Below are 21,289 nucleotides of genomic sequence, written 5' to 3'. Positions count from 1 at the left end.
CGCAAACACTGATAATGGAACAAATAGGTTTAATTGTTTGCATTAGGAAGAGAGGGGCAATTGATTTTTTAACAATAGAAAAAGATGATGAGGTTATTTCTTCACAACAAAAGGAGGTGACGGACCGCCGCCACCAATTGGCTCTTTTATAAGAGTAAAGATAAAGAGAACCCGTAATACGGACAATAAGAGTGCGTGCTTAATATTAGTCAAACCTCTTAAACTTTGACCAAATTTATACTATAAAAATTTATCAAATTTATGACTCTAAATTAGTTTTATTAAGTTCAGCATATTTTGCATTCAAATTTCGTCAAAATTGAGACATCCTTTGTTGGACGGAGGGAGTACATTTTTCTATAAACTCGATCAAATTTTTAAAAATTTGTCTTACTGTAGATAAAATTAAGACTTCTTATATTCAGTAACGGAGGCAGTATAATTTAGTTTTCTTCTCTTGCTACTATGAAAAATCAACGAGTGATGAAAAAACACGTGATACGGTCTAAAGGTGACGGACCGGCACCACAAATTGAGTACTCGTCGGTTAAGGTCACAAATATATTAGTGAAACAAGCTAATAATTTTATCTTAACTCGTTGGTTCAGGTCATCATAATCATCTGGCTGTCACCGCGATTTTGAAAAATGCCATGCAGATTCTTTGAAAAATGCTATTTCAATGGATCGAAAAATGCCACTGCAAAGAAAATGGTCGGACGCAAAAAAGGCTCGATCAGGATGAACCAACTCCTACTATAATACGCAAAGAAAATGCTTGGACGATGAATAGCTGCGTTCGCCCTCAATGACTAGCTGCACTGCCTGTGATATTTCCAAAATCAGCAGCCAGAAAGACAAGACAACAATGTCGATCTAACTCGAATAGCCTAGCAGCTTATGGAAGTGAGACTTGAATTCGTCCATGTGAACCGGCTGGAGCATGGACACCGACACCTGCACCCCGCTGCCGTCCCTGGCGCGCATCAGCGCCACCTGCCCGTCATGGTTCATCCTGATCGGCTCCGTCCGCCGGGGCTTGCCCCACCCGAAATCGGCCACCTCGTAAGCCCTGAACCCCGACGAGCCCGACACGAGCATCAGCCGGTCCATGAAGTCCGTGACCTCCGGCCTCAGGAAATTATGCCCGGCGACCGGGTCCTCCTTCATCTTCCGGACCTCGTCCTGCACCGCGGCCGCTGCCGCCGCGAGCGCGCGCTCGCTGTGAAGCTCCCGGCGCGGGAGCTTCGCCAAGCACGCGGTGAGGCACGCGCCGATGTATCCCAAGGAGACAGGCGGGTCGAGCCGGTCGCGGACGTCGGCGAAGAAGAAGAGCGGCACGTCGTCGTTGTCGTTGTCCGAGGGGGACGGCTTGCAACGGGCGAAGGATGTCCAGACGAGCGCCATGACGGCGGCGAAGACGGACGGCGGGCGAGACAGGGGCAGGCCGTGGGATTCGCCGAGATGGAGGATTTGCTGCTTCAGGCGCTGGATGCCCGGGGAGTCCAGGGTGAACGTCCGGCGGGTGAACCGCGTGCGGTCTTCCACGACCGACGGCGGCGTTGTCGCCTGTGTGCGGAGAAGAAGAACGCAGGATTAATTAGTTAACGCACCCACGGGACGTTGCGAAATGGAACAGAGGAAGGAACACGTACCAAAGGCAGATTCGGGGCCAGATCTCGCAGGACGCTCCTGGCCAGCTCTTCCCCATTGGGCAGCTTGACGAGGGAGCGGTCGAAGGACGGTGCTGCTGCTGCCATGGACGGCGTCTCTCCCCGGCACGCTGCCGCCCACGCCTCCACGAACGCCCACAAGGACCGCCGTCGGCTACGGCGTGGTGCACTGTAATCCCGACCGCCAGGCCGCCATCGAAGCGCGTGGCCTGCACGGCTAGCAAGGCGGTCGGCAGCCGGCTCATGTCAACCACCGGCACGAGCCGCTCCAGCACGCGCAGGTCGTGCTCCTCGTCTTCGACGAGCCTGCCGATGTCGGCATCGGACTCGGCGACGACGAACTTGACGCCGTCGATGCGGAGCAGCTGATGGTGACGTCGCCCGTGGCCTCGAGGTGGACGAGCTTGCCGGCGAGCGGCGCGAAGCTGCGTAGAGTCTCAGCGAGGGAAGACCGGAGGGACTGGAGGATGGCGTCGAAGCGCGGCATGTCGGCGCCCAGGTCGTACAGCAGGACGTGCTGCAGCACTGGGAGGACGACCCACACCGCCTCCATGGCCGTGAGCTTGATCGGCTCCTGTGGCAGCGCGGCTGTTGCAGGCACTGCGACGTGGCTGGACTCGATGATTCTCACCGGCGACATGAGGGCCCTGAGCAAGTAGCGGTCTGAACTCTGAAGATATGGAGCTGCGCGCTCTCTCGGGTCCAGTTCTATAATTTTCCAGGCCAATGAACAAAAGCTAGCACAGATGCTTATTCCTGTTTGCGTGGGTGGATGTACAAAATATGAACGACTCGTGGAAGATGCGACGCTGGAGTATTTTATAGCGCGGGATTTATGTCAGCTATACGATATGTTTATGCAACACTTGACGTTAGTACTGCTCCGTATTTAATGCTCCATCTGATATTAAATTTTGACTCAAATTTGTTCAAATATGAATGTATATATTCATATTTACACGGCGGCCTCGTGGTCCCGGACCTCGCGCGGTTCGGCCGTGCCCTGCGCCAGCGGTGTGGCTATGGTTCGCCTGGGCCGACCGGGGCAGGCCTCCCATTCCCTGCGATGCAACCGACCATGCTCTCTTCCGGGCCTCGACGACGATCCAAATCGGCGACGGGGCCTCTTCTGGCATGACGCATGGCTGCCTGATGGCTCCATGCCTGGTCAGCGATGGCCCCGCCGCTTTGACACTGCTACCAGAAAGCATCGCTCCGTTCGTAAGGAGCTCTCCTCCAACAATTGGGTCCGTGCGCTGCTCAAAATTGCCACTCCGCAGCAGATCTCGGACTTCGTGGAGCTCTGGACCATCCTCCAAAGAAACAATCTCAATGATCAGCCCGACGGCATCCGCTGGAAGTGGGCTACCCCTGGCACTTACACGTCCACCTCTGCTTACCGGACGCAGTTCTTTGGTTCTCTCCCCCCCTTGCAGGCGTAGGCGGAGCCGAAATGCAGATTCTTCGCCTGGACCGTGGCTCATGGGAAAATTCTTACGGCGGGCAACCTTGCGACGAGACAATGGCCCCACAACCCGATCTGCCTGCTTTGCCGCATACACTCGGAGACGACCCCCCACATCTGCCGTGACTGCTCTTTCTTCCGCGAGGTGTGGGGGCTTATTCAGAACTGGAGCCGGGCCGCGCCCACCTCCCTGCCTACGACTGGCCCTCTCAACGAGTTTTGGGATGGCATCTTCAATGGGCTCCCCAAACACGCCCGAAGAGAGCTCAATGGCCGACTCATCTACGCTTGGTGGGGGGTTTGGAAGGAGAGCAACAGAAGAACCTTCAGGGGGACGGCGATGACGGCTCTTCAGGTCGCCCACCTTGTTTGGGAGGATTGCCGCGAGAGAATCAGGGCGTGTTCGAGATTAGCTCTCATGGCCTTTTTCCTTTTTTTTTCTGTGTTTTTTCTCTGTTGGGGATCACTCTCTGATCCCCACCCTGTACAGTTCTCCTCTTTAATCGAATGACGGAAACGACCGTCCTTTTCTTCAAAAAAAGAAACTGCATGATCCGATTCTAGTGGATTTTTCTTAGCTAGAGGTGCTCCAAGGGCTAGCACCGGTTCTAACACTTCCCAGGACCTCCTTAGCATCGCTTGTTGACCAACGTTGGCCATGCTGAGCAATGTGGGCCTCGCTAGAAAATTTTCAGGCAAGGGGTGCTAAGAAAAAAACTGCTCCAACCTACTAGACTCACTTGTGGAGCCCACCGACCGAATAAGAAATATAGAATCATGTGACCGTTATCCAACCTTCTGTGTCTCTCTCGCTGGGCCCCATCAAAGTCAACACAAGTTAGAAGCGGAGCAAGTACTGGAATCGATTCCTCAAAACATTTCTTAGGTAGCACCAGTGCAGTGTATAGAAACATTGCTAGCACTCCTTTTTCTCTCTTAGTTATGCTTGTTGACCAACATTACTCTTGCTCTAGTCCTCGAGTCCTCGACACGTAGTGTTCCACGATGGGTTACGGCGTCTGGCGATTCATTCATCTCATGGTCGTCGGAACAACATTCCAGCGCCAAAGGTGGAGATCAAGCGATTGCCAGCACAATACTTGCATGTGTTGCTACCTGGATCAGGGAGCGACTTGCCTGCACCATCTTTGAAAGCAAGAACGGTGTACTGCGACAACATACCAGCTGTCTGCCTGCAAATCCAGTATACCATCCTCAGACAAAGCACACCAAGCGGGACATCCATTTTGTCAGCGCGTCGTATCCGGCCTTGGTGAGCCTCGGAATATGCTGGTACCAGCGGATCATGAGCGTATACGTTGATATGACGACCAAAGGACTGCCCACGACTACGTTTAAGAGACTTAATTTGGTGCAGCGTTTTAAACGTTTTTTTTGCCACGATCTGCCATGCAATAGGCAAGAAGTCACACGAAGATTTTGCACTTATTTTCGGCATTGGCTTTTCCAAACAATATTGGTGTACACGTTGGGCATGGACAGAGCCGAGGAATAAGCACGGATCCCAGCTCACTACTGGAAAACGGAAAAGAAACTGAGGTGTAAAAGCCGTCAAGGAAATACATAAAACTGTAACTAAAATAATACCTGAGCGGAAACTGAGGGACATGTGGGCACCCTCAAGCAAATGTTTTTAACCTGACCGGGACACGGATCCCCTCATGTTAAAACGATATTTCTTGACTGCGTTGCCATGCCCCTCAATAAATTTTATTTCTTAGCTGCAATCTCGGGCCTATAAGGTTAATTGCCCACGCTCAAGTGCAGGTTCTGTGGTAGTGGATCCGTCGGTGGTATCATGGTGAGCATTGTGGTTCTTCCTCCAAGTCATGGCAAAAAATGATAGGGGGCGATGACATTGTAATTAAACCTATCATTTCTGGCATTTCTTCCATTTGATGCAGCTAATAAAGGCAACAAGGCCGGGTGTTGGAGCATACGTTAATTGACGCTCGCCCTCGATGCTCCCATGCATGATATGATCTCCACGGCTACCGTGTGTGCAGTTAGTCCAATCGTTTGAAATTTGTTTCTGCAAGTCTAGCCTGGTTAAAGATTTTCTCCTTTTGTCAGTCTCCGGATCCCAATGCATCGAACGATATGGTTCTAGTGGTGCACTTTCTGTATAAAGAAGAAGAAAAGAAGCCCCGCAACGGCCAGACGCGCGCCCTCCATTGGCCGGCCGTGGGACTCACCCTGGCACTGGCAGCCTCCTGCCCACCTTTGCTCTCCTAGCCAGGGACAGGTCGAAAAAGCAAGGATCCAGGGTTTGTTCCTATCTGTTTTAGTTGCTCACCTCCAGTGCACCCGACCCTGATACGTACCGTTGTGTGTCACGCCTCGAGATGAGACCAGAATAGCTGTGGGGTAAATTGAACGGTTATTTTCTTTATCTGCAACACTTTTTTTTTGGTCCCTCTGCATGCCTGTTGTTCTGTGTGAACCGGAAAAAAGAAGCTCTGAGAGCTGTCGCCTGCAGCAGCCGGTCTGCCGGAGGCGGTAGCATCAAAACGCCTGGCACCTGCGCCCCACGGGATCAAAAGAATGCTTTGAAAAAGCAACTGACTAGTACTACTAGAATTTTCCAAGCTAAAAGCTTTTTGGGGGGCTAGTGGTTATTCCAGCATCGTTTTTTACTTGCACCTAAACTTTGTTTACTTTCAAATCTCAGTTCGGGTTAATTATAACGTGCGCTTTGTTACTCCGGATCTGTACGTTTTGCACCCACAAAATTGAACGGATACATCATCGAAAGATTCCAATGTTGCAGCAGATCAACGCCACGAACGATCATCCGTGAGACAGGGACGCGAAAATAGCGTCTACGGAACATCTTAAAAGCCTTGCTTTGCATGCATGGATGACCCAAATCCTGACATTTACCAGCTGGTCTCCCGCCTGCAGCAGCAGCGCCAGGAACCGCCTGGCAGAAGATATATGAACTTTTGCAGGCATCTTTGTTTTTTTTTTACCAAGTGCAGGCATCTTTGGTTCGCTACACGATGTTCCATATATGCTTGGGACTGGGATCTGTTTCCAGGATCCTCTGTGGCCTAATATAGCTCTTGTGCAAGAGTGTCAGCGGCCGGCAAGGATTTCGTGTGCCCGAGAGAACAACGTTCGGAAAGATCACCAAAAAGAAGAGGAAGTTTTTTTTTGAAACGGTGGCCTGGTCTTGTCTGACACTGCACATGGCTCCTTGCTCTCTGACGCCCGGTCCCACGCGACAGCATTGTGTGGCCTCGGCCGCTTCCGGAAGCCTCTCCCTCGCCTATATAAAGAGCACATCTCCCTTCTTCTCCACGAGGCCAACGACCAGCACGAACTCAACAAAAAACCATGGCGGCGTGCTCCTTATTCCGTCCCGCGTCGTCCGTGCCAGCAGGCGGCTCCGGCATGCTGGTGTTCGCGACCGGCCGTCCCATCATCTCAGTCGGCAGCAGCGGCACCACCCTCCCGTGCCCAGGCCTCGCGGTGTCCTCGGCGGCCACAACCACGCCGCTGCGCTCCGGCAACGTCCTCGGCATCTCGGTGCCGCAGGCCGTCTGGAGTCTTCTCCCGGCTGCCTCGCGCGGCGTCGTGGCTCTCACGGTGCCGGAGGGCGCCTCGGGTTGGGGCATGCTGCACTCCGGCGACTTTCCAGCGACGAGCGGCGAGTTCGACAACATCGAGGAACCGGGCCAAGACAAGGAGGGGCTGCTGCTGGAGACAGGCGCCTCCGGCACCTTCCGTCCCGCCGCCTCTTCCGTCGAGGTGCCGGAGGAGGTCTGGCGTCTCCTCCCGGAGGAGGATCGCGGGGTCGTGAACTTCATGGTGCCGGCGACGACAGAGGATGAGGTATGCTCCGTCCAGTCAGATCCGTTTCCTTCTCATATATATTACGCAGGGTCATATCATCATCTCATGTTTTGTTTTACGACGGCCTCGACAAGGATGCGCTCCACAAGAAGCATGGGCTGATGTCGTCGTCGCCAACCAGAGCCGTCGGCTTCTACACCGTCCCGGCCGTCGGCACCTGCTCCGGCGTCCGTGGTCTTCTGTTCCCGTTCGGCCCCTGCTTCGGCGTCCGTGGCGAGGGGAAGCGCGGCGCCGCGGTTTTCGCTATGCCAAAGCATGCATCGGTCGGCATGCTAAGCCGGATCTTCTCCGCTGCCGGAGCTCAAGTGATGGGGGGTACGCTCAGGTAAATACATAATTCTACTGCCCCGTACCGTACGCCTCTAGATGTTTTGCTGGTTAGGTTTGCACGGAAGAACGGCAGCCTTCTTATCGTCATGCATCTGTGTGTTTGTGTAGGAGTTCCTTTGCAAAACTGGCCGAGGTCAGGCGCCAGGTGACTCTCATGCACGTTTTCGTCGGTGACCAAAACACCAATCGGGAAGTGGATAATGCAACACGAACTTGCACTGGTGTGCTCATCGACGTCGTTGTGGCCGCCGATCTAGGACGCGAGGAGTGGAAGATGAAGATGCAGGACGCCGTTGGCATGGCGGTGGTCTTCGAGGAGCTGGCGGCGGAATGCCGCGACGGTGTTGTGGTCAACTACTCGTTGAAGAATGGGATCCGAACCATCAGAAAGCTGGCCGGCCTGGTCGCGAGTGAGACTGTCCTCCGCCCTTCGTGGGACGACGATGAGCTGCGAGAGTACGCCGCAATAGGAAAGGGGCTATATTTCAGGGCTCTGATGGAGGAATTTTCCGAATTGGCCGAAGCCGTGGAGTCCGCGGTGGCTTTCAAGCTTGATAAGTAGAACCCTTAGATGTCTACCGTGTTTACCATGAGTCTACCGTGTTTTAATCATCAGAACTTATGGTTGTTTTAATCATCCGAACCATCAGAACTTATGGTTGTTTTAATCTCGTCATGTAGTTCTGCTATCATATTTAATAAAGTTTACCTTGAGTCGATCTACCGTGTTGCCAAACACTCAGTATCGATATTCAACAGTGCGCATGGCTTGGTTGCCAAATTCGACCAGGCATGTGGCCACATGCACAATGACATACACTGAGAAAATTAACTTAGCTCTTAATTAATTTATAGCATAATTCATGCACGACAGAACGAGCATCGCAGTAGGCCATTTTTGCACCATGGTTACACACAACGCAAGTCACTAAGAAAAAAGAAACATTCTTAACCGAACTTAATACACTATATAGGGGTGTGCTGACCGTAAAAACATGTGCAGACTCACCACACAATTCAATATATGAACTTTGGAATAAAAATAAAATAAGGGGACTCCAAGGAGAACACAAAGAAGAGGATGAGGAAAAACCCACTGACGCTTCTTTCAGGACACGTGTCAGGAATAGTCTTCTCCGAGACTATGGGTCGTATCGGTGTATTTTTGCTGACACTTTTGAGCTGTAAGAAGCGTCAGAGATGGTTATCTTTGACGCCTCCTTAAACAAGAAGCGTCAGTGTTGGTAATTATGAGAGGGATAAAAGTTACAGCTGACGTCTTTTTTCTGTCAACATCAGAGTCAACCATTATAACTTTCATTTAAATTGCAGTGAAACAGTGCGCCAATCTGAATTTCATTCATTGCACGCAAGATGTGCTACATTTCATACAAGATCGACCACATTACATTGCATACAAGAGCATATGAGATGCAGTAAAGGACTTGATGCTGAAAGGGGATAAATTTTGAAAAAGTAAACAACCTGGCGCATATGCAATATGTATCGATGAAAAAATATGGCTAACAAGCACATTCGGCATCCATACATCCGCATATGCAGTGTCACGAAATCCATTCCTGTAGCAACATCAGTCAGCTGGTAGCGCCACCCTCGCAACGAAAAGTCTAGCCGGCGAAGCCAATCTACCAAAGGCGCAGTCAAATCCACAACTACAAACCGGACACCTGAAGTTGAACATCTCTCGCTACCGGCCATCGAAAACAGCAACACACCAAAATAACAGGACAAAAGAAGGGAGATACCGTGTCAAACGTAAAAAAATCAAAAAAGTTATACATGCCAACGGATGATGTGCCTAACACATACAAATTGGGTTGAATAAAAGTCAATGCTCATTGCGTCCTTCGTACGGAAAAATTGAAGGATAAAAAAAACTAAACGTCTATAATGGACGTCTAAAATGAAATTTTTTAAATCTCTAAAATAAAAAATTGCCACGCAAATTGAAACGCACATCAACACTTTTGTACTACACACGATGTTAGTAAAATAAAACTCTCTTGAAAAACATGCAATGACTATCTAAATATATTCTATTATGTATTTAAACCCATGTAAGTAAGTATATTTTGATAGGTAATAAATATGAAAAACCAAGTCAATTATATACTAAAAGCAATATAAGGGGTACTGAGAGGAGCCTCCACGTTGATCCACATCATCCCAATTATTTTCAATCGTTGGATGTGAGGTCAAGAGTCCTAAAGAACGTTACATATGGACCATCTTAGTACGTTCCAAACATGCTACGTGTTACGTTGGGGAAAAAATGATGGTTAGGATTTAATGCAACGATTAGATCCGATGGAATAGCCAAACAAAACGTCGTGGCCAAACAAACATGTTACAAATGCTAAAACGGAAGCGGACAAATAGTACGTACAGGACAGAATCCCACGCCCGTACGTTAGTTTTTTTTTTCGACCGGCACATACTTTAGCTTTGGGCCTTTATATACTAAAAGCAATATGAGGGGTACCGAGTGGAAGCTCTACGTTGATCCACATCACCCCAATTATTTTAGCCATTGGATCTTACATTTAACGGTCCAGATTTATTGAAGGGGTATGTTTGATGGGCTATCTGTAAACATTAAAGTGGTTTCAGGCCCAAGTAGGCTCAATTATATAATAAAAGCAATATGAGGAGTACCGAGGGGAGGTTCCACGTTGATCCACATCACTCCAATTATTTTAGCCATTGGATCTTACATCTAACGGTCCAGATTTAATGAAGGGGTATGTTTGATGGGCTATCTGTAAACATTAAAGTGATTTCAGGCCCAAGTAGGCCCAATTAGTAGACTTAACAATAATTGGAGGTATATCTGATGGGCTATAATAAAATGATTTCAAACCCAATATGTTATAATCGGTGGTAATTAAGTTAAATTTTTTGTATAGTGCCAAATACGTAACATGCTCTGTTACACGACGACATGTAACCATTATTTTTCATTGTTTTTTGACAAGTCATGAAAATATTAAATAGTAAGCTAAGTCTATTAGTCACAATCTATATCTATTTTTTCAAGAATAAGATATTAACGTGGTGTCAACACGCATCACTACTTTCAAGAACGGCTACTAATTAACATCAAATATGAATAAAATGATTTGCTACGAAGCAAAAACTTATAAATATATCTATAAACAATAAAATGAGTAGCTCATCATCTAAATTAGAAGAATTTTTTGTTATCATGAAAATTGTACCTACTAATATAATTTGACTTACACATGATCTATCAACGCAAAAATTGATTCGTCACTTTCTCAAATGAACTTTAGTTTTGTGTACGGATGGGTTATTACGTGCAATTAGTCGTTTAAGATAAAGACCAGAGATTGATAGGCGTTCTGAACTTTAATTACAAATAATAAGCTAATTTTACCTACTCTCACTCATGTCATCTGAATTATGCAAACCATTATATAATAAAAACACAATACATGATTGTAGAGAGAAAACACCACGTTAATTTGATTGATGGGCTAGATTTAGGCCAAGTACGAATTAACATTGGATGGTTCCATGTAGAAAGAAAAAAGGGAACGGGTGCAAGGTGTACGTACGTAGTTGTCGTAAATAGAACTGTCATTGACGTGATTTGTAGTTGAAGCTATATGCTTAGGCGAATCATGTCTGAACTGATTACTAAAATAAGCTTTGTAAAAACAACTTTGATAAATAGGTTTTGAAAAATAATTTTACCAAATCAATAACAATTTGTGTTTAAACATTTGCTCTTGATCGATAAAAGCGTATGGCAAAAAACTATAACAAAAGCAAAATTCTGCAACAGAGAGAACAAACTTTTGGTGTAATAGATAATAAATCCATTGATACAAACTCATTCGACGTGAGTTCTGGCAACTATTTCTTTGCGAAAGGAAAAGATCATATACTAAAGCAACCAACTTCTACGGTACTATCTTCAATTAAACAAAAAAAATTAATACACAACTCAGCTTTTGTGACGTGCCAGCCTGGAAGTAGCTGGTCTAGAGCCAGAAGATGCCTGCAATATTGATTTGAAAAGCAGACCGGTCATCCTGGTCAAGGAGAAAGGCGACATAGAGAGATGATGACTATGGTATATTCGGCCAGACAGATATGTCGAGACTTAACTTTACTAGCTCCGAGACGAAGCCGAAGTTGGCTGAACCTTGCCGATCAAAGAAAATGCACCAAGACAAGAAAAGCATTCGCAGAACATGAAGAGAGACCAAATCTGTTAGGTTCGTTGCATAGGAAACAAAAATTTTCCTACGAGAAGTGCGGAAGAAACCCAAGAATATATATACTAGATGTATGTAACGAGAGGGATCATGAACACCATACCCTCGTAGACCGCTAAGCGTTACGATCACGAGATCGTTGTTGGTGTAGTGGAACTTTCAATGAGATCAATCTCAGTGCCGAACGGACAGCACCTCCTTGGTATCCACACGTTCAGCTTCACGTTATCTCCTCCTTCCTCGATCCAGCAAGCGAGAGGGAGAGGTAGACGAGATCCCGGCAGCACGACGGCGTGGTGACTATGGTGAATATTCTCACGGGCAGGGCTACGCCGTGCGCGTGAGAAGAGGAGGAGAGGAGGGCTCAGGGGAGAGAGATCCAACTGAAAGTTTGGGGTGTCTCTCTCCCTTGCCCCCCCCTTCTATTTATATAGGGGTAGAGGAGGCGTGGCCGGCCAGGACTATCCCGCGGCCAGGACTCTCCGGCGGCCAGGACTCTCATGCGGCCAGGACTCTCCCGCGGCCAGGACTCTCCTCCTGGCCGCATGGGCCCTGTGGGCTAGCCCCTCGGCCCATTAAGGCCAGGGTGCTCCCTCACAGGCCCATTTAGCCCAGGGATAGGTGGGCCTCAAGGTGGAACCCTCCGGATCCCTCCGGAACCTTCTAGAAGCTTCCCGGTCAAAACCGGGAAATATTCCAAACTTTTCAGAACCCTGAAAACAACTTTCCATATATAAATCTTTATCTCCGGAACATTCCGGAGCTCCTCGTTGCGTCTAGGATCCCATCCAAGACTCCGAATCATAATTCGATATCATCATCATTTATCTCATCTAACCCAAGCAACATGAAACGTTAAGTGTGTGACCCTACGGGTTCGAGAACATGTGGACATGATCAAATATCAATAACCAATAGCGGGACCTGGATGTCCATAATAGTTCCCACATATTCCACGAAGATCTCATCGGTTGAACCACTATGTCGAGGATTCAATTAATCCAGTATCCAATTCTCTTTGTCTCGCGATATATTACTTGCCCGAGATTTGATCGTCGGTATCGCCATACCTAGTTTAATCTCGTTACCGGCAAGTTCTCTTTACTCGTTCCGTAATATAATACCCCCGCAACTAAACACATTAGTCACATGCTTGCAAGCTCATTAGGATGTTATATTACCGAGAGGGCCCAGAGATATCTCTCCGTCACAAGGAGTGACAAATCCCAGTCTTGATCCATACAACCCAACAAGCACCTTCTGGGATACCTGAAAAACACCTTTATGATCACCCAGTTACGAGATGACGGTTGATGCCCACAAAGTATTCTTCCGGTACTAGGGAGTGGCATGATCTCATGGTCTAAAGAAATAATACTTGACATAATAAAACATAAGCAACTTAAACTTAAGTGACACGATCAAAAGCTATGTTTAGGTTTGGGTCTGTCCATCACATCATTCTCCTAATGATATGACCTCGTTATTAAATGACAACACATGTCTATGGTTAGGAAACCTTAACCATCTTTAATCAACGAGCTAATCTAGTAGAGGCGTATTAGGGACACGGTATTTGTTTATTTATCCACACATGTATTTGAGTTTCCAATCAATACAATTATAGCATGGGCAATAAACATTTATCAAGAACAATGAAATATGATAATAACAAATTTATTATTGCCTCTAGGGCATATTTCCAACAAAATCAACTACTCCGTAAGAGTCCCACCAATGAGATCGTCGCTGTTGAGGTGGATCAGTAGGTAAGAATCATTACTATTAAACCTTGTGGCGCCGCCATATCCACGATTGTGTCGCAAGCGAGGAACCAAATCCAACTCACTACCATCCCTCAACACATGTCGGAGTCCCACCCACCATCCCATTGCAGCCGAGGAGCAAAACCTAATTGTAAGAAACATAACTACCACCCATCAACAGAGGTCGGAGTCCCACCCCTCCCGCCGTAGAGGCAGGCAGGGGAGTAGGGATCCGTCACAGTGCCGGCGGCGAGCAGTCTAGCGGAAATGAATGTTTTTTGGAGCAAAGGTGGCTACGGTTTTAGGAGATAGAGACATTTTTACGTCATGTCAACTACCTACGGTGAAGATTTCGTCGAATTGCACGGATAAGTCTAATACATAATGAGGAGTCGAACAACCGGTCTGCATTCTTTACGAGCTAAAATCACACATAAATAAAATATTGTTTCATATCCAAAACATAACATGATATATTTCCGTACTTCTTGGTGTAGTCAGGTTGGTTAATTACTTTTGCAGATGTACTAGCGTTGATTAATTTTGCATTTATAACAACCAATCATGCTCATAATCTAAATTTTATTCGAATCAATTCCAACTCACCCCTCAATAAGTATGTATTCAAAAAAACTAAAAAATTATAAAAACGTTTCCGCGCAATTGCACGGGATACCTTGCTAGTATTTCAAAAAATCATTGAACAATTTTAAATATAATACATCTAAATTGCATACAAAATGAATCTTTTAGAGAACAAAAACATAACATATCATTTTATTATATAAATCTAGCCGTGCAATCTGCACGAACCATCCCGGTAGTTTTCTCACATGTCAGTAAATCCCGCAGCTGCAATGCTAATCTATACCTGTCTAAAAAATACGCAAGGTTCCACCCTTTTATCGTCAAGCTCCCGCGGCCCGCGGCGTTTTACCAAAACAGGCCCAGATCCTCCTGGCCCAGATCCTATCCCAATCCAACTCGGCCCGCGTCGTTTTACCAAAACAGGCCCAGCTCCCCCCGGCCCAGATCCTATCCCAATCCAACTCAGATACGTCTAATAAAAAATCAAGCCTTATCAGCTTGCTCCCCGATTTACCAAAACAGGCCCAGCTCCCCATGTCCCTCTTGGCGCAGCCCAACAGGACCCGTTTCCACAGCCGGCCCAGCTCCAACATCTCCTCCGGACACACACAAATACGTAATTCAGCAGCTCCTAATCCAACACAAATACGTAATCACAAATACAGCATATAAAACAAGCACAAGGCAAGGAAAGTTGACCTTCGCATTGAACCTGAACGAGGCAAGGGAAGTAGAGCTTCGTCCGCCGGAACTTCGACAGTCGTAGGAGTAAGGCACACAATTTTCGTTCGAAAGAAACCTTTTTAAAGGAAAGATTGGTGGTCGTTAAAAAAGACCAAAGAGATTTAGTTTCGATGCATGTCTCAAATGTATCATTTTATTTTGTTGCCGTTGCAACGTACAGGCATTTCAGCTAGTAAATAAATAAATTGGCATGGCTCAATTGATTAAGGGTCCTAATCGGATATCCCTCAAGCTGCAGCCAAACTCCGGTAAGGTTTGTGAGACTTCTCATCCCCGTCTCAGTGCTGGCCATAGTCGTAGGGTGCCATACGGTGATTGGACTTTGGAGAGCCGTTAATGCAAATGCTTCAAGTGGTTGGTACTCTACGCAGAACATTTGCATAAGAAATGAGAATCATGAAAATTTAGAAGTAGCAGGAGGAAGTTAGCACCAAAGATGGCCGGTGCATTGGTGCTCGGAAGTTAGAACTGATGCAGACGAATACGAAGATTAGCAAGGTTCTCCAGTTACTCGCAAAAAGAAGAGCAAGGTTCTCCAGTTTAGCTAATCGAGTACTCTTCAGGCCGCTCATTAAGCTCTTTAGTGTGTAACAGTCTGAAAAGGCTGCTTGGTTATGTATTCCCTCCGTCCTATATTAAGTGACTCAAATTTGCTCAAATATAGATATAACTATGCCTAAAAACCGTTTAGATACATATAATAGAAAGTCACTTAATATGAAACGGGGTGATTACTTATGTTCGATAACTAACTAGCTGAGCTCATACTGAGCCGAACTAATTAACAAGCACTCATTAGCCTTGTTAGGCTTTTAACTTTAATTTCGTCCAGCCCTAGCGGCGCTGCAGCGGTTGGGCGCACCATCGGTTGTAGGTCGGGCGGCGGCGGCTGCACCAGAGCCACATGACAACATACGGCTATGTTGCGGGGCATCTGCTACCACAAAAAGTAGAAGAAGAACTGGAGGCGGTAGAACCGGAGAGATTTGAAGGGCAGGTGCACCCAAGGTACATGAAAAAATAATCTCAAGAGACATGTTCTCCGGTTCCAACCTAAAAGACCATGTAATCTGTGACAAATGGCTAAATTAGTCCGAAAGCTAATAGCAAGCATCACGTGGAGAGAAAATAGCAATCACGAATCACGATTATATCAGGATGGATTTAGCCATGTGTCGTAATATGGTCTTTCGGACTAGACAAGAAATTAGGTTGGCTTGGACGCGAGAGAGATAATTTCTGACCGCAGGAAATCGGGATACCCGCAAGAAATTAGATTGCTTTCCTAGTTTGTTTAGGATTTAGCCTATAAATTGCGTGCAGACCGAAAAGAGAAAAGGGAAAAACTCTTGCGCCTCCTCCTCACGTGCCACGCCCTAATCTCCCAGGCAGCCGCGGAGCCGCCTCACGCTTCTCGCCATGGCCGCTCTCCGGCCATGTCCCCCTCGCATTATCACCTCTCCTTCTTCCTCCAAACTGAGCAGATGGCAGCCTCGAAGTATCCTGCCGCTGCACAGGACTAGCAGTAGGACTGTACTCAGGATCAGCCACGGGATCTGCGCTTGCAACGGCGGGGCCGATCAGCCCGTCGATCCGGACCCGTTAGAGCGCTTCCTGATGCGCCTGGTAACTTCAACTCTTCCTCTCCCTGCTGTTAAGACTTATACCAACTGAACTGAACTTCCAAACGCGTAATTTGACATCACCTGCGCAAGAGAGATGGGATTTTCTTTATTTTTTATTTTTGCAGAAAAAAGAGAGATGGGACTATTTGGTTTTGCTTGATCTGTATGCATTGCTCGTGTGCCAAGTTCAGAAATCTATTTTACGGATCTCTCTCTTTTAATGTAGCCTGCGGAACAAAAAAAAAGATGGCAGGAAATAATTCAATTCTCCAAGGGGCCACCGGTAAGTCTTATTCATTTTTACTTCTTCCGTCCTCAAAAAGGATGTCTGAAATTTGTCTAAATTTGGATGCATCTAGACACTAAAGCATGTCTAGATACATTCATATTTTAAAAAATTTGTGACATCCTTTTTAAGACGGAGGGAGTATATATACTTTATTGCATCTGCTTTTCATAGTTTTCGGCTTAATAACATATACTACCTCTGTTCGAAATTATAGGATGTCTAACTTTATTTGAAGTCGAATTTTTTAAAGTCTAACCAAGTTTAGCTTTATGAAATCCGGCATGATATATATCCTCAAGGTATACTTATTCGAGGGTTCGCTCCCTAGCCTTCCGGCGCGACGGCTAAAGTTGCCACCCTCTTAGAACTAAAGTTGTCGCCCTCACGCCTAAAGTTGCCACCCCGCTGAACTAAAGTTGACACCCCACGAAACTAAACGTTCGCTCATTAGTCTTTTGACGCGACGGGGTAAAGTTACCACCTACACATAACTAAAGCTGACATCCTCAGACCAAAGTTGTTACCCTACAGAACTAAAGTTGCCACATCACATAATTAAAGTTGTCACCCCACAAGACACATGTCGCGATCTCAGGCACCGTCTTTTGAATCGGATGGTCAGCAGAGCGTTCGCTCCGAGAGACTAAAGAGCGCATTATAAATTCAAATACTTATTTCGTATTGTAGATGTTAATACACCTTTCTATAGCGTTTGTCAAATTTTCAAAAGTTTGACTTTAGTGCAAACATGTTATAATTAGAATCAGGAAGTACACAGCTCTAGTAAACATATATCAGCTACACCTTACAAGAAAGAGAGCGAGATACAGCACAACGAATCCCCCGAAAAACATTATGGGATAAAAATATATAAACAATGGAGTATTGAAGTACTGAATTCTATGAACTAACATTTTATTCATGTTCTTCAGTCATGACTTTATTTGTTCTATTTTTTGTTCCAAAAAGGATATGGCGTTTGGTGAAGAGGTTGACCTGATTTTTAATTACAAGATGAAGATTACTAATCCGAGCGTTTTGGTAAGTCTTTTCTCTAGTATATATTGGATAAAATTGTTAGAAGTGTCGACACCTTTTTCCTTTGCAGCACATAAAATTAATTTAGCGTTCGAGGCAAAAAAAACTTTAGAACAATGACTATTCCATTTTTGTTTAGTTGGCATATCCTTCTGTAAGGTAATCCTAAGGTCATTTGGTCCCTAAATTGGCAGCAAATTTTAGAAATGGTCATTTAACTCAAAATTATATACATTTGATCCCTCAATTGACAAAACCGGATACTTTTTAGTCCATCTCCCGGTTTGGACTGTTTTGACTGGCTTTGACTCCACGTGGTGCGGATTTTCCTCCGAATTTTGCACATCGGATGCCATGATGAATAGTTGAGGGACTAAATGTGTATACAACTTTGAGTTCATGGACCATCCTAGGAGGAACCTGACGCCATTGAGCCACCCAACATGAAAAATTTAAGGAAAAACCACGTGGAGTCAAAACCATTCAAATTGGGGAGAGGTACCAAAAGTATCCGGTTTTACCAACTGAGGGGCCTATATACGATTTTGAATTGATGTACTGTTTCTATATTTTGATGCCAATTAGGGAACAAAAACATACTTTTTTCTATAATATTACATGGCGATCTTACTGTGGCAATCAAATTACTGTTGGATCCGATGGGAAAAAAATGCTAAGCATAGCAGGAAATTACTTACCACGCTGTTAAACATGTTCCCACTCTGTTTTCTATTTGTTTATTTTGGTGAGAGTTGCAGTATGCTGAAGGAACATTTTTGTCACGGAGACTCTGCCGGATGGCTCAAGAGGCGTCGGCGATTGCTTCCAGTGTGGTGGTAAGCGCATTATTTATACCAAGAACACACACACACTGGCCTCGTGCTCACATTTGTGATGTCCATTGTCCCCTTCACAAATATCTTTTGTTTGATTTTATTTTTCTAATACGATTTCAGAAATGTGCGGGTGTGAGAATTGGTACAGGAAACGAAATTTCGGTGGACACGACAACGCAGGTACTCAATAGCTCGGTACTTTTTTTTCGGAATGACGTTGAAAACTGTAAAAATGGTTAGTACTAACCCTGTTCCTAAAAAAAATTAAGATTCTCCGGACATACGTGGGAGTCTTTGTTAGCATAGCTGAGGAGATCCACCATAAGAGGGTTCAAACGAGGACCATCGTCTCCTTTCTTGATGCTCTTCAAGGTGTGGCGTCGGTAAGCCACATCTTAGTTCAAGATACCGTGGCGAACCGTGCTCTCATCGACAGTAAAGATACTTCAACATATTACGAGATAGACGCCTCTGATTTAGAAAGAGCCCACCGTGAGTATCAGCTGCAAATGAACGATCTGAAAGATAAACTCACGACGGCTACTAGCGCGCTCGGCGTATGCCAGGTACCTGGGGTGGGGTATAGTTCGTGCTCTCTTTGATCATCTCCTTGTATTTTGGCTGCCGATCATCCCCTAAACGTTTGGATCGTGCAGCTTCTGAGGCATACACTGCATGATGCGTTCAAGCTGACACAAAAAATCGTCGGAACAATGGTTGCTAGCCGCGAAATGGTAATCCGAGGTTAGCATATGCACCCCTCTATCCGGGCTCGCTGCTTATACAATTTGATCATGTAGAGTTTTTTGTTTTGTTTTACAGTCAATTATGTTACTATACATGCGTGCAGGTGGTCCCCGGTAGATGATGATAATAGCAGGCTAATAAATAAGAACCCGACGAGCTTGATGAGAGATGCATTTGGAATCATGTTTCTCAACAGCCATGCATGGAGCTTGCCCCTTTGAAGCGCACGCCCAAAGTCCTTCAAAAGGGCGAAACTGCCAGTGTAATTTGAATTAGTGATGATGCAGAACCTAATCGTTCTATCGTATAGTTAGATTGTAAGCTGGACGGTCTATTTCTAAATCGACTATCTTGGTTCGTATTATATGGCATTTTTTTGGGTTCTAATTCAAGATGTTTAACCAAATTTGTAATTAAAATATATTAAGTATTAACATCTACAATATCAATATATCAACCATGAAATATGTTTGTATAATATGTATTTGATATTATAGATGTTGATAATTTTATCAGTAAATATGGTCAAACTTCAAAATGATTTAGATAAAAAAAAATAGCATATGCTTTATACTTCCTTCTTCCCATTTTATAAAATGTACCCCTCCGTCCCAAAATAAATGACTTAGATTTGTAAATATTTTTATACAAATCGACGTCACTTATTTTGTATTGGTACATGCGGCGTCGATTTTGACAAAACAGACCTCGTGGCCCATCTATTTCACCGGATGAACTCGGTCCGAATCTATTTCACCGAGATAACCCTTTCTCCTAGCGCCCAACAGGGAGGCGTTAATGTACCTACCTTAGCGCCGAAGGTTGGGGCGCTACGTTCCTGCCACCGTGGCAAGTGCGAGCCACCGTGGACTTGCCGGCCCCACAAGGATGGGTATGTAGCGCCTAAACGTAGGGCGCTCGATAGTAACATGTAGCGCCATGACACAAGGCGCTACATAATAACGGAAGCTTATATCCTTACCCCACCCCGAACCCTAACTCCATTCCATTCTTCCCCACGCACGCGCACGAAAAGAGCTTAGGATATTTCTCACCCACCTGGAGAGGCCACCTATAGAGATCTTCGAGTCCGCAGGTGGGTCGATTTCGCCACTACCACCCCCTCCCCAGCGAGCGAAGTGCAGCAAGGTACCCTCCTCCTCCTTCTTCTCCTAGATTTGTGTTGGATTTTTGGGTGGCCGGATCTAGGGTTAATGTTGCTGTCCCCCAACTATGTTCGAATCTATTGGAGGAGGATTGTAGTTGGTTTATTGAGATGTTATGGTGGCAGAATGTAGGGTTGAGATTGGTTTTTGTGTAGATGTTGGATGAATTAATGTGTTTGATGAATTGATTTGTTCTTCACATATTATGAGTGCATATATGTATTGACATCTTATGGCAGCAGTTAGGAAGTTAGATAAATTTAGTTTCTTGTATTTCGAAAGTCAAGATTTGAGGGTCACTCTTAATTTAGGTAAAGGTTGTAGGTGATTAGCTAGCGTTATACTTGTTTGGAACCATTAAGATGATAGTTTGTAGTCTTAATGGCGTTGATGATAGTTTCCCGCTATAATGTTTTTATAGATGTCAAGAATAGTTCATGTTCATTACGTGGACAAAGAGGCTTTTTTGGGAGGCAATGAAAAGTCGGATGTGGAGGAGAGAGACTTGGTTTTCAATTTAAGTCCAACCTATGCAGAGTTATTGGAAACAATGCAGGTTGAGTTGGAATGGATGGACCAAAATGTTGTGGTGGAGTTGGAAGGAAGACTCAATGTTGGGTTCGGGAGTCACCTCCCATGGAAGACAATGCGCATATCCTCCGAACAACGATGGGCCGCATACAAAGAGACGGTGGCGGCATCACAAGACAAGGCTCTTGAGTTATTCGCTACAAGGAAGGATGACGGCAGTTTGGACATGTCAAATCCAGGTCGAAGGCAGGCTCAATATCCAACAAGTAATCCGGCAGACATGAACCAAGTGCAGGGTAGCAAGCATTTTGAGTTATTAGCTGGAAGGAAGGTTGATGGCAGTTTGCA

At 45.9% G+C, this 21,289-nt stretch overlaps 2 protein-coding genes and 1 pseudogene across 2 annotated transcripts; 2 read left to right on the top strand and 1 right to left on the bottom strand.

Annotated features, from left to right (window-relative positions):
• Positions 1-684: 684 nt before the first annotated feature.
• Positions 685-2,562, bottom strand: LOC100824139 (annotated as a pseudogene).
• Positions 2,563-6,497: 3,935 nt separating this feature from the next.
• LOC112269396 lies at positions 6,498-7,980 on the top strand. The gene is made up of 3 exons (XM_024456087.1): positions 6,498-6,995; positions 7,091-7,341; positions 7,455-7,980. Exons 1-3 carry the CDS (start codon positions 6,498-6,500, stop codon positions 7,906-7,908), a joined length of 1,203 nt encoding a protein of 400 aa, XP_024311855.1. The 3' UTR covers positions 7,909-7,980.
• Positions 7,981-16,037: 8,057 nt separating this feature from the next.
• On the top strand, positions 16,038-19,709 carry LOC104585445. The gene is made up of 8 exons (XM_010242197.2): positions 16,038-16,335; positions 16,561-16,617; positions 17,593-17,664; positions 18,420-18,497; positions 18,618-18,677; positions 18,767-19,063; positions 19,154-19,241; positions 19,348-19,709. The coding sequence occupies exons 1-8, from the start codon at positions 16,129-16,131 to the stop codon at positions 19,359-19,361; spliced, it is 873 nt and encodes a 290-aa protein (XP_010240499.1). The 5' UTR covers positions 16,038-16,128; the 3' UTR covers positions 19,362-19,709.
• Positions 19,710-21,289: the final 1,580 nt, after the last annotated feature.

This window comes from Brachypodium distachyon, chromosome 5 (genome assembly GCF_000005505.3).
Source record: "Brachypodium distachyon strain Bd21 chromosome 5, Brachypodium_distachyon_v3.0, whole genome shotgun sequence".
Taxonomy (NCBI): Eukaryota; Viridiplantae; Streptophyta; class Magnoliopsida; order Poales; family Poaceae; genus Brachypodium; species Brachypodium distachyon.
Note: the sequence above shows the minus strand (reverse complement) of the source record. Positions and strands in the feature narration are given on the sequence as shown.